Consider the following 13,511-nt stretch of genomic DNA (forward strand, 5'->3'; position numbering starts at 1 on the left):
TTTGGGGGAGGGGGATGGCAGCAGGGGCAGGTGGAACTTGAGGGTTCAGTCTCCCAGACGCATCCTTTCTGCCTGGACTTGGGGGAGGTGTGGCCTCCTGGGTGAACTGAGGACAAGGCGATCCTTCCCGCCCCCTTTTCACAGTTCCAACAAACCCCTCCCCTGAAGCAGACTCCTCCTGTGACCTAAGGGGAATGGGGAACAGTGGGTGGAATTGGGGGTGCAGGAGGGCATAATTAGCAGCCTCTCTTCCAAGGGACACAGCCCCATGCACCTCCACTCGGTCCAGCACCCACAGTCTCTGCTGGAGTCAGGCTCACACCGCCAAGCCTTTTGGCGCTGGCCAGCGTCTCCGGCACCTGGAGGAGTGACAGGGGCTACTGTCTTACAACAGCGAGAATGCCCAAACATGGAGAGGGGCAGACGGAGATGGGCAGCTTCGAGGGAGTCAAGAGCCTGAGACGGAGGGCAGGGGGCAGGCTTGGCAGCATATTCCTGCCAACAGGCCTTTAAGGTTATTCCTACCTCCCCCAGCTTCCCAGAGGGGGAAACAAGCCAGGGAGGGAAAACCACCCGCCAGGAGCTGCGGAAGGGCGGCCTCGGGGAGGCTGCGGGTGTGAACTCCCACAGAGGGAGGCTGAGCCAGAGGTGTTCTCGGGGATCCCTTCCCACGGGGGTCTCTAAGCCCAGGGATGGAAATTGATCCTCCTGTCACACCTGAGGGCTGGAGTGAAAAGCATGGGACAGACTTAGCTCTGAAGGACTCGGCAACAGCTTGGCCAATCCCTGGAGTGCTGAACTTTGGTTTAACCATCCGTAAAGTAAGGCTTACAGGGAAAGTCTCTCAGGCCCCAACAGCCAAGACATGCCGGTCTGAGGAGTGGGTGGGTGCCCTCATCCCCCTCCCCTGCCCATCTTTGGAAGGCAGGTCCCTGAAGGCTGGCAGGGCTGCGGGAGGGGGAGCCTCAGAGCACCAGTTGCTGCTGGAAGATTAGAGGGGGATCAGGCCCTGCTTACTCCGGGGCGCCACAGCCTTCACTGGCCATCTCAGAGAACACAGCACCCAGCTCTCCAAAGCATCTCCCCCTTTCAAGGCTGGTCCTATCCCGTCTCCTGAGGCCAAGGTTTGGGGAGCCCCAGGGATTACAGCAAGCAGGAGAGCCAGCAGGCTTCCCTCGGCTAGCCCCCCGCCTGGGTGGCCTGGGAGTCCAGCTGTCTCCTGTCCATCTCCCGACAGGACACAAGGCCCAGAATAGCAAGGTCATGAGTGTGGGTAGGGCCTCCTGGAGGTGGGGGCTGACACTGAGGGGCATGAGGGTGTGGGCTCCATGCTGCCTGGGTGGGGAGTGAGGCAGGATGCTGAGAAGCAGAGCTGGACAGCGGGGAAGGGAGAAGGCCCAGCTTGGTGGGTGGGATTCTTCAGCCCCAGGCCCCTCCTTGTTGGCACCCACTGCCCCCAGAGCTGGGAAGCCCAGGGGTGCCCTCTGTTGGAGGGCACAGCCTCACATCAGTAAGACTGACTTCAAGAGCAGAGCCTGTGTTTAATGGGGTGAGGGGTGTGCCGCAATGGGGAGATGTTATGAACTCAAATGCCCACCAGGCCAGACCCTCACGGGGAGCGAAGTGAACTGGTGAGAGTGGCGCAGATGTGGAAGGTGGACCCGCACAGCTGGATCTTCTGATTTTCAAGAGAAGCCAGTGATCTGAATTTTTAATGTGGAACTCAAATGGAAACCTTGTCTAGGCCAAGCAAACCATGTCAGCAGTTCTGACTCACAAAACTTCGTATGTCACAGATGAGGATGCTCAGGCCCGCGGTGGCTATGCCTTGCCCAGGCCAGTGAGTGGCAAAGCCAGGACGGAAGCCAGTGCTCTCTGCTGTCCACCCTCCAGCCTGGCATCGGGCCCCTCTGCGGCCACTCTGTGACCATCATATTAAATCTCTCCCAGCACAGCCACCATGCCCTCCATCTCTTGCTGCCAGCTCTCTCCAGGGTAGGAAGCCGTTAACTCAAATTCGGAGCAGGAAGGGCCCCTGAAGATAACCACGCCTGCCAATCACAGCTCATCCCATCAAGAGAACTAGCAGGAGACCCCAAGAACATCATTTAGCGCTCCATAAACAAGGCTGTCAGCAGACAGGGACGGCCCGGAAAGCACAGCACTGCAGAGCGGCAGGGACTCGACCTGGGCCAGCCCTCTGGCCTATGGCCACTGAGTGAGCCGCCTTCCCAACCCAACTGTCCCAGTCCCCGCAGCAAACACTGGCCATAGCCATCACGATAGAACCCAGATAAACCTTTTTATTTATTTATGCTTCTCCATTTTGTTTAAAACAACAACAACATCCACCTTAATATAACTGACAGCCCTTCCCCCTCACCCTGCCTCGGGCTGGGGGTGGTTAATGAGGAAACGGCCCCCAGAGTGGGGCTGACCAGAAGAGCCCCTCAGGGAGGTCGTGGAGCCCAAATCCTCTGCCCTGGGGAGGGGACCTGTAGTGTATGACGGGAGCGAACAGGCTCCCAAACCTCTGCTTGTACCATCGAAGATGCCCTTGGCCGACAAGGGTCAGGAAGCATGGGGGAGGGGTTTCAGCCTCCTCTGTCCCTACACAGCCCAATCTCATGAGCAGGGCTCGGGGGGCAAAAGGGCAGATTGGGTGGGGTCATCTCACACAAAGGAGTACTGGTTGTTAATGGCCCTGGGGTGGCCCCCTTCCTCTCCATCACCCCCTAGTGGTGACTGCTGCAGTTGTACCATTGGGGGCACCCCCGAGTCTGCACCAGACCCGGCGCCGCCCTGGGCCTCCAAGCCTGGGGCTATGGCCTCTTCCAATTCAACCACGGGGACCAGCTCAACCACGGGGACCAGCTCTTCCGGGACCCCTCCACCGCCCGCTTTCTCTTTCTCTTGCCTCTCTTTGGCTGCTGCGGCTGCTGCTGCCGCCACTTCTGGCGCCCTCGACGCCTCTTCTGCCCCAGGCTGTGGGGTATCTGTCCATGAAGGGGGTTCAGGGGGCTGGGGTGGGTCATGGGAGGTGTTCGGTTCTGGATAGGAAGGGTAAGAAAACAGACTGATTGTGGAGGCAGGTGAGCTCCTGCCTCGGCCTCCCCTTCACTCAGCCCCCCAGGAGCATGGCTGTCTCCCCACATCCCATCTCCTGAGCAACCCCCCATCCATGGAAGATGGATCATGGGCGGTGGTGAGAGGAGGACCACACTTACACACAGTCACTCGCTCCGAAGGGCATGAGGGTGCAGGAGGCATCGGGGTGGCATCCATCTCCCTCGCACACCCCCGCATGGCTCCCGGCCTGCTTCCGGCCTGGGGGGGAGGGGCAACGTGGGGACAGATGGGACGGTGGGGAGGGGGAGAGGGAGAGATCAGACAGGGACATGAGACATTGAGGGAGGAGGGAGGGGGATCAGACCGAGCGTCCCCAGGAAGGGTAGGCCCAAGGCCAGGCCCAAGGCCAGGCCGCAACGGAGGGCAAAGACGAGGCCGGGAGGATGGGTCCAGGAGACAGACAGACGATGGAACAGAGGATCCGATGGAATGGGGATGCGCCCGCCCGCCTCTCAGCTGCCACCCAAACTCCAGCCAGGAGCCTTCTGCCTTCCTATATCCTATCAGTGCATTTCTTTCCCTTCCAAACCCCCAGGCGCAGCAGCCTCCTCTACCCTGCTCTCCCAAGCAAAGCCTCTCCTCGTCATAGCCCCCCCGCCCCATCTTTCTGGCACACACACCTCACTTCTTGGGTGCACGGGCACCTCCTCCCCTGCAGACCTGCTCTGCTCACCCTGCTGTCGCTGGGAGAATGGGACATAGCTGACAAGGACAACATCACTGGAGCCTCCAGACTCCAGAGGGATGGGGTGCACCCGGAAGTGCTCGAGCATATCGAAAATGGTCTGGAACCACAGGTGCTGGACCCGGCACTGACCCTCCTCGTTCAGTGACAAACGCAGGTGCTGAGGGCAGGACAGGGGTGGTGAGGTAGGAGGCAAAGGCCCTGCCAGGTACAAACCCCCTCCCCCAGCAGTGCTCTCCCACCCCACGGCCAACTGCACAGAACAGAGCCTTTCCTGCAGGGTTGCTCACCTTGGCCTTGCCCTGGAAGTTGAAGGTGAGGACATATTCACCTCGTCTTGTCTCACTCTGGCGCACCAGGAAGACACCGTGGGAGCCAGTGCCACCAGTCAGCACCAACTGCGCAGCCTTGAGCCGAGAGAGCATCCCGTGGAACCAAGGATACCCTGAGAGGGGCTGGTCCCCCTCACCGCCCTCTGGCTCCCCCTGGAACAGGAAGGACCCTTCAGGAAGGAGAGAGGGAGGGAAACCGGGGTGTCAGGGCAGCCTCCCCCATCCTGGGAGAAAAAAGCTTGCCTTCCCCTCGAGACGCCTGTTCCCCGCATGCGTCCCCAACTCTCCCGGGCCAGCTCCCTCAGGATTCCAGGAGAGGCCATCAAGGAAGACAGGCACCCAGGCCTGGAGACGCACACACTCACACTTCCAGTACCTGTCACTGTTTCCGGAGTGTCCAAGGGAGGGTAGGGGGCTGAAAGGGGATGAACTGTCCCTGCTGGGGGTCCCTCTTCAATGGGGATGCGGGGGGGCAACTCTGGGGGAAGCAATTCCATCGAGTCAAAATGGGAGGCAGCAATGGAGGCAGAGCTGGGGGAGATGGATGCCGAGGGGCGGTCTGAGAGGCCCCCATATGCCCCTGGAGAAAAAAAGGGCAAAGCTGAGAACCTAAGAAATTCCTCTTCTAAACAACTGTCCTGGGACCACTTCCTCACCACTAGTCTACCCTGCGTGCACTGGCAACAGTCTCTGGCCAAGATGCCAAACAGCTCTGTGGGTAGTGACCCCTGATGCTTTTTACCAGTGGCTCCCGCTGATGCTTCCTGCCCTGCTAAGAGACTGTTTACTGCAAGAAGGTCCTAAAGTCCAAATATGTCTCTTTTTCTGAATTAACAGCTGAAAGATTATTGCAGAAATGGAGAGAATGCATTAAATATTTAGATACATGTTTTTGTAGAGAAGGAGTCTCGCTATATAATAGGCCAGGTTGGCTCTGAGCTCCTAGTGTCAAGCGATGTACCCAGCTCAGTTCTGGGATTATAGGTGTGAGCCACTGCTCCAAGCCGCCTCAAATATTTTGACATTCAAAAGGAGTCCTGGGCCAGGCGCAGTGGGAGTTGGGGACACCTGAATCCCAGCACTTTGGGAGGCTGAGGCAAGAGGATCACTTGAGGTCAGGAGTTCGAGAGCAGCCTGGGCAACATGATGAAACCCTATCTCTACTAAAAACACAAAAATTAGCCGGGCATGGTGGTGTGTACCTGTAATCCCAGCTACTTGGGAGGCTGAGACAGAACTGCTTGAACATGGGAGGTGGAGGTTACAGTGAGCTGAGATCATGCCACTGCACTCCAGCCTGGGCGATAGAGCAAGCCTGTCTCAAAAAAAAAAAAAAAAAATAGGAAAAAGAAATAACACACACACACAAAAGGAGTCTGGCTGGACACAGTGGCTCACATCTGTAATCCCAGCCCTTTGCGAGGCCGTGGTGGGAGAATGACTTCAGCCCAGGAGTTCAAGACCAGCCTGAGCAACATGGTGAGACCCTGTCTCTTACAAAAAAATAAAAAATTAGGCTGGGCACAGTGGCTCACGCCTGTAATCCCAGTACTTTGGGAGGCCGAGGCGGGTGGATCACGAGGTCAAGAGATAAAGACCATCCTGGTCAACATGGTGAAACCCCGTCTCTACTAAAAATACACAAAAAAATTAGCTGGGTATGGTGGCGCGTGCCTATAATCCCAGCTACTCAGGAGGCTGAGGCAGGAGAATTGCCTGAACCCAGGAGGCGGAGGTTGCGGTGAGCCAAGATCGCGCCATTGCACTCCAGCCTGGGTAACAAGAGCGAAACTCCGTCTCTAAATAAATAAATAAATAAATAAAAATAAAAAGTTAGGTGGATGTGGTGGTACACGCCTGTGGTCAGCAACTTGAGCAGCTGAGGCAGGAAGATGGCTTGAGCCCGGGAGGTCAAGGCTACAGAGGCGTCATTGCGCCATTGCACTCCAGCCTGGGAAATAAAGTGAGACCCTGTCTCAAAAACAAAAACACAAACAAAAAATTTTAAAAACAGTAGCAAAAATGGTGTCCTTTTGTTTAACTATAGGACAAAGCCTCCTAACTCTAAGAGGCATCAAAGATGCTCCCTCTATTACTCCCCTGACCCCAAGACAACTTGATTTTTACCTTACCTTGTATTCATGTCTTTTCCACTTTTACCCAATTATACTGTCCAATTTGTCACCATATCCTGGGCCCTCCCCTCAGGTCTCTGCTCTCACCCTTTGCGTCCCCGGGTGTCCTCTCCTCTCCTCCTCTGCGTCGCAGTCCCTGTCTCTACCACCTTCCCCTGCTCTCTTCCTCCCCTGAGCTCCCAACGCGCTTCCTGCTTGTGCTGCTCAAGGAACACTAAGCTTTCTATAGGGAGTGATGTCAACCCAGCTGAAAGCCTCCAGAGGACAGGGAGCTCATGTCAGGCATCTGAGCTCCCCCATCTCGGCCCGAGACACAGCACAGGGCCAGGTATGGACTAGGACCATCCTCAAAGTCTGTCCAACGGCAGGCCAGAGCCTACACAAATGTCATAGGCGGGCAGTGCTGAGAACACAGGTGTGTGGTGCACAGACAGCATAGCATGGGGATCACACTGGCACAGCCTGTCTTCCTCAGTGACTCTCAGCTGTCCTCTCCCTGGTCTCAGCTACTGAGATTTGATGAAGTGCAAGGTCCACTCTAGATCTAAGATTCTATGATTCATTTGTTCATTCACTCAATACAGCCTGTGTGCTAGGCACTGTGCAGATGGAACTCAGAATGGAGGTTCAGGAGAAAAGGCAATAGTAGAGGCCGAGTCTGGAAATATGAGTCTCCACCAGGCGACAGACACATCTTTCTGTGTTTATGTGTGTGGGTTAGGTATGTGTGTTTGGTCAGACCAAAAAGTACGGAGTCAAGAGAATATGTGGTTGCCCCTGACAGACACAGAGAGGCCGAGTAAGAGCAAAACAAAGATTTCTACAAAGTGTTCCAGAAGCTTGGCGAAGACAACCATTATCTCCAGCCAGAGTGGTGGCCTGCAGGAGACTGATGGAAAAAGTGACAAGGCTGGGCACAGAAGGCTGGCTAGGAGTCTGCTTGGGGCCTGCGTGGGGTCGCAATGGTTCTAAACAGCAAACTGTGCCTGGTGAACACGTGGCATGTTCAGAGAAAAAAGACCAACATTTGGTGGGGTTGGAGTGAGGCATCTGGAAAATAGGGATGGGGGCACAGTGGAGTCTGGAGAGAGCTTGGGGCCTGACAGCAGGGGCCCCTGCATGGCACGTTCTGAGGCTCTGAGTTCTCTAAGGCTCCACCTTTACCCTTCGACAGGCTAGGCAAAGCAGGGCCACCCCCCCGCCTGGTGGGTTCTGAGGCTCCCAGCTCTCTAAGGCTCCACCCTTACCCTGCGACAGGCGGTCATTGCTCTCACTGGGTCCCAGCAGCAGGTCCTGGCTGGGTAGACTCTCCGAGTGATTCAGGCAGGACAGCTCCAGGCTGTCTGTGTTCTCCCTTGTAAGGAATGAGGTCCCAGGGGCCAGAGGGAGGGTCATGGGGCGGGGACTGGTAGCAGGGCAGGGTCTGCAGAGACAGGGAAGATGGTGCTGGGAGGAAAGTCACCAGGTGAGAGGCGCGAGGCTGCTCCCCAACCCCACCCCATGTCCCTTCATGACGGAAGTCAGGCTCCTCACCCTGGGCTCAGGCATTCTTGGATGTCAGACACCCAGGCCTTCACATGCTGGGCATCCACTGTCTCCAGGATATACTCGGAGGGACCTTCCACCTACAGAGATGAGACGAGGCCTCAGCTGGGGCAGGGGCAGGGGCAGATATGAGGCTTAATCCACACCTAATGAGAACAATGTGTGTAGGCTATCTAAAAACAAGTCGCATTTGAATTCTCTCTGGAGGCTGGGTGTGATGGCTCACACCTGTAATCCCAACACCTTTAGGGGGTCACCTGAGCCTAGAGGTTTGACCAGCCTGGGCAACACAGTGAGATCCTGTCTCCAAAAAAATTAAAAAATAAAATTAGGCTGGGTGCAGTGGCTCACGCCTGTGATCCCAGCACTTTGGGAGGTCAAGGGGAGTGGATCACTTGAGGCCAGGAGTTCGAGACCAGCCTGCCCAACGTGGCAAAACCCCATCTCTGCTAAACATATAAAAAAATTAGCCGAGCATAGTGGTGCACGCCTGTAATCCCAGCTACTCAGGTGGCTGAGGCACTAGAATCGCTTGAACCCGGGAGGCAGAGGTTGCAGAGAGCCACGATCATGCCACTGCACTCCGGGCTGGGAGGCAGAGCAAGGCTCTGTCTCAAAAATAAATAAATAATAAAATTAGCCAGGAATGGTGTCATATGCCTGTAGTCCCAGCTCCTTAGGGGGGTGAGGCGGGAAGATCGCTTGAGCCCAGGAGTACAAGGCTACACGAGGCTACAGTGAGCTACAATCAGGTCACTGCACTCCAGCCTAGGCAAAAGAGGGAGACTCTGTCTCTCCAAAACAATAACAAAAAGCCCACAGCTCTCTTTGAAGTGGAGGCACTGTTTTAGAGAATAAGAACATCTCCTTCTTTACCCCATCCCAGAAACGTCGCAGCCCCAGGGACGCACTCTCAAGGCACTGGACACAATATACACTTCCTTTCAGCAACACCACGTGCTCAAATGCACTGAGGGCCTTCTCCTCAACACATGCACTGCCAGCGGATGGGAAGCTGAACTCCTACCTTAACCACAAACGTGTTCTCCCGGTCAGGCATCTCCAGGGCTGTGGTTGTCCGGACATCCGTGATAGAAGAGCAGGGAATGCTGAGTCGGGGCCGAGAGGCCTAGGTTGGGAGAAAGAACCAGATGCCACGGAGGTTTGGTTTGCAGAGACCACCCTTCCCTTCCCTCCAGACATTCTTCTTTCCTTCTACATCCTTGGGAAGTTAGATAAAAGGCAGTTACACTGCTTTCTCAGTCCTGCCCACAGCTGCTAACACAGAGCCAGGAGCCAGCTTTACAAACAAAGAGTGATGCCAGGGCCGTGGGCTGGTAAACTCCAAAGCTTATCTGCAGGGCTGTGACCACTCTGGCCGCTCTCTCCCTGGCTCCCAGGCACCCACCCTCCTCAGGTCCTCACCTTGGGTGGTACAAAGAACTCCAGGCGACTTCCTCCTCCTCCTTCTCCTTCACTTCGAAGCAGCAGGCGACACTTTTGCCACTGAGGTTGCCCTCCTCCCCCTGAAGGAGGACCAGCCGCCCCTCCTCCCCGGCCCACTCCAGCTGGGTCAGGGGCTGCCTCTTCAGCCCCCATGAAACTCAGCAGCTCTTCCCTCTGCACCATCCCTGCTCCATCCTTCAAGGCGCCCCCTCCCCGACTGAGTCTCAGCCTCTCGAAACGGTGAGTCCATCTTTCCCCAGGAGACGTTCCATCACTGACCAGTCCCCTACCAATGGTCCCAGCCCCACCAGAGGAGTTGGAATTGCTGTTTCCACCTAAGACTGGGGGGCCTGATGAGGTATCCAGGGGCCCAGCCGGGGAGGGAGGGTCAACGGTCCCCCGCCACTGCAGGATGCCACGGACTGAGCCTCGGACAGAGCGACCCACTGAGCGCAGGGAGAAGCGCTTCTTGAGCTTCGGCTTCGAGGTCGTAGAGGAGGAAGAGACTGAGGAAGGGAGGGGGCCGGCCAGGTCCTCAGATGATCGAGAAGGGCCCAGCACAGCCAGGGGCCCGCCCACCCTGCAGCTCTCAAGGGACAGGTCATGTGGTGATATCTCCGCACCAGGGCTCAGGGGAGCCAGGATGGGTGGTGACAAGGAGCCAGAGGCCCGGGCCACCTCCGCTTCAAAGTGCTGCAGGAAGAGCTCGGCAAAACGGCGGGAGAAGGCGGCCTCAGCCCCGGGCCCCGCATATTGGGGGTGGGAGGCCAGGTAGAGGCGAAAACGGCGGGCAAAGTCCAGGGCAGCAGCCCGGGCGTGGGACTCACAGAACTCCCGCCAACTAGGGGGCGGGGGTGGGGGCAGCGGGGGAGACGAGGGGGAGGCCCCGTCCTCTGGGGAAGGGGCACCATTCATGATGGGCCCCAGGAGGTGGAGAGGGGGAGCCTGTGGGGCGCAAAGAGGGAGGCGGCCAGAAGACGTGGGGTGGGCGGCAGCAGCTGCGAAAGGAAGAGAGAGGCACACACGAGGGTCACTGCTGAGGGTGCACTGGGGGCTGCGTCCTACCCCCAGCCACAGACGCCCAACCCTGCTTCAGACTCCACAGAGAGCAATGCGGAAGGAAGCCCAACACCTTCCTCCCCTCTCCCAGATCCTGGCACCCTGAAGGCCCCAGCCAACTGCATCCCCAGTGTCTAGGTAGCCTGCCGCGTTCACCCCGACTTTCCTTAGCTTTGGATCCAGTGGTAGAGGGCTATGGAGCATCTTCCCCCCAAAAAAGAGATCTTTTCCAGATCACCTCCCTTCTCTAAGTCAGATCCTCCAATATTGATGTCATACTTCCCATGAGCCATTCTAGAGGTTCCCACGTGGTTATCTTACCTTTCCCTGTGAGAGGTTTCAATGACCTCTCGAACAGATGAGGAAACCGAAGCTCAGAAAACTTTCAGAACTCCAAATCTACCTTTTTCCCCACTCCATAGTCCTCGTCCCCAGGGACCAGCTGGGCCAGCCTCAGCCATAGCACCTCACGCCCCAGCTCGCAGGGGGCCAGAGGGGAGCTGGGACTCTAGACCTTAGAGAGCCTGCGTCACGGATCTTAGGGTCCAGCTCTTTGGAGGAGGCGATTCATTAAGGAGGATGGATGCATGATGCACCAAAACAGTTGTCTTGAAAGCTGACCCCAGAGACCAGCAACCCAGCACTGTGTGAAGGAGACTTGAAATGGCTACAGCCCACTTCTTTGGTATCCCTTCTTTGGTATCTCCTCTGGGGCCAGAGGCCGCAGGGGCCCCACAGGAGAAACTGGGTTGGGTCAGGTCAAGTCTTTGCTGGCCTCACATAAACAAAACATCACAGGGAGAGCTGGGGCCCTAGGAGTTTTCACCTTCCTCTTCTCCCACCGGGGAGTATTCCCTAAAGGCAGGTTAGCCTACTGGTTAAGGCCATGGGCTCTGGAGTAAGACCAGGGCTGAAACCACCCTGTAAGCGCCTAGCCCAGCCACCTTATGAGCGATGTGATCCTGAACAAATTCCACGTCCTCTCTGAGCCTCTGTTTTTTTATCTGTTAAACAGAGTTAATGATCCCTCCCGCCTTGAAATGTTGAGAGAACTACATGGAATGGGATATGTCAGCGCTGAACGAAAAGTAAGCACCCGCTAAACGACTGCCATTGTTACTATCTTCATAGGAGAGAATAATATTATAGTACCAATTTTCTAAAAGAGAAATTAAAATTAGAGAAAGGAGGAGCCCTCTCAAGGTCTTAAAACTAGAAAGTGGCAGAGCTGGGTGTGGAATTTACAACCCATGGCTCTTTTGTTAGGGCTCCTCCCCCGACGCAATACTGAAAGGTGACAGCCCCAGGACTGGGGCCAGAGGAGCTCAAGAAAGTCTCCCCAAACCCTCCGCGACCTCAGACTCCTGTTCAAACCCACAGCTAGGCAGTAAGTCGGCGACCCCTCCCCTTCGTCCTGGGCCTCGGCCCTACACACTCAGATGGCTCCAACCGCAGGGACAACTCCAAACCAACGAGAAGCAGCCAGGAGATGCAGGAGTCATGGAGCACGGGGGAACCCAGCCAAGAGGTGCAGACACAGCAGAGACCAATCTCCAGCCAGCGGCCACCTCGACTCACACAGGCCCACCCAACCCTCTGCACCGCAGACAGACCCAGCCCCCTTCAGGCCCGCTGACCCTGCGGCTCCTGAGCTGGTGACTCAGTTTATCTTCTGCCAAGCAGGACTCAGACACATTTTCCCGGTGCACCTGCCTCTTGGGTCAGTTCTGATATTTCCCGAAGGGCGGGTGGTGGAGAGTACTGGCTCCGCTCCCGGCTCGGACCCTCCGGGCCCGGTGGTCCATCCACTCCGACCTGACCCTACTCCCTGGACATCCCCCAGCCGCCCATTCCCCGGGGCCGCATCCGCCGCGGGAACAGCCCAGTCCACTGCACTCTCCGGGACGAGTGCCCCTCGAGCCCCCGGCCCTCCACGCCCACCCCCACCCCAGGGATCCTCTCGGGCGCCGGGACCGGGTCGCGGAGAAGGAAGAGGCACTTGAAGAGGGGGGTTCCGGTTCCGGTCCCACCTGCATCTCGGTCCCCGCGGTTAGCTCCGACGGCGGTGGCGGCTCCCGCTCCCTGCGCCCCCACCCCCTCCGCGACGAGCGCCCAGCCTGGTTCTGCGCAGGCGCCGGGAGCCCCTTTCCCGTCGCCGAAGGAAGCGACCATAGAGAAGAGCGGCAGGAGGGAAGGGCAACTACATACTTACTTCCGCCATCCTACCACTCGGCGCCGACCCAGGGAGACCTAAGACGGTACGAATCTCATAGGGCTTCAGTGCCTTCTCCAGTTGCACCTAAAAGCGACCACGGAGGCAGCTGGAGAAGGGCTTGGATCCTATCAGAGCGTCCTCCTGGAGGAAATTCGGGACAAAAGGGCGATGTCGACCATAGAGAAGCCGCCTTAGGGGATAGAGTCCCGGGCCCGGTTAAGGGCTAGAGTAGCCGCTGAGCACTGGAAACCAGCGAGATGAGGCGGCTGTGTGAACAGAGCGTCGGCCTCGCTGCAGAGGGGCACGCGGATACCGCCCCCAAAGAGCAGGGCGAGTGAAGAAGCGGTTGACCTTGGGGAAGCCCTGCGGGGAGGCGGAGCCTGAACTTACGACCTTGGTTTATCTGAGGAAAGGGGCAGATCCAGGAGGTTGCATCTCTGAGACGGGAGTTGAAGGTGGGGGGTAGAAATAATGGCATTTTCGGACGTGCTTTGGGACGTCTGTGGGCATATAGTCTGGAGCTCAGAAGAGACAGCAAGGCCAGTTAGAGAAATCGAGAAGAATTAAGGTATCGAGGATAGTCGAAAGCATGAGCACAGTGAGATCTCCACCGATCCAGTCTCTCAGTGACCCGGCTCCAGCTGGCCTAAACAAAGGAATCTATGGCCCATGTAATCGAAAAGTCCAGAGCGGGTCACACTTCTTCCGAACAGGTGAACACAGGAGCCAGAAGATACAGGAACATGTGGCTCACCATCTCTGGTTCTGCCTTCCAAGTGCATTTGCCTTCACCCTCGGACAGGCTCTCCTAAGTGGGAAAATAGCTTTCCGTGGCTTCAAGCTTAAACCCTAATATCTTAGCAACTCTCCTAGAAGGAGCATGCCTCTTTTCTGAGATTCCCAATGAAATTTCCAGAACTAAGTAGCTGATTGGACCAAGTGCCCATCCTGGAACAAGGAGGCAA

The 13,511-nt window shown here is 57.0% G+C and overlaps 1 protein-coding gene across 7 annotated transcripts; it reads right to left on the reverse strand.

Annotated features, from left to right (window-relative positions):
• Positions 1–2,288: 2,288 nt before the first annotated feature.
• On the reverse strand, positions 2,289–12,804 carry SH2B1 (SH2B adaptor protein 1). 7 transcript variants are annotated; one of them, XM_012464597.2, is made up of 10 exons: positions 12,362–12,455; positions 9,252–10,270; positions 8,854–8,955; positions 7,815–7,906; positions 7,529–7,704; positions 4,523–4,726; positions 4,105–4,316; positions 3,803–3,974; positions 3,228–3,327; positions 2,289–3,050 (listed from the first exon to the last, which is right to left on the reverse strand). In XM_012464597.2, the coding sequence occupies exons 2-10, from the start codon at positions 10,185–10,187 to the stop codon at positions 3,032–3,034; spliced, it is 2,013 nt and encodes a 670-aa protein (XP_012320020.2). In that variant the 5' UTR covers positions 10,188–10,270; positions 12,362–12,455; the 3' UTR covers positions 2,289–3,031. The 7 variants fall into 7 exon arrangements, with proteins under 7 accessions (XP_012320020.2, XP_012320016.2, XP_012320019.1 ...); XM_012464593.2 differs by having other exon boundaries at positions 3,750–3,974; XM_012464596.3 differs by lacking the exons at positions 3,228–3,327; positions 12,362–12,455 and adding an exon at positions 12,544–12,804.
• Between the last annotated feature and the right edge of the window lie 707 nt (positions 12,805–13,511).

Source organism: Aotus nancymaae, unplaced genomic scaffold, assembly GCF_030222135.1.
Source record: "Aotus nancymaae isolate 86718 unplaced genomic scaffold, 86718_ANA_hifiasm-v0.15.2.pri h1tg000049l, whole genome shotgun sequence".
NCBI lineage: Eukaryota > Metazoa > Chordata > Mammalia > Primates > Aotidae > Aotus > Aotus nancymaae.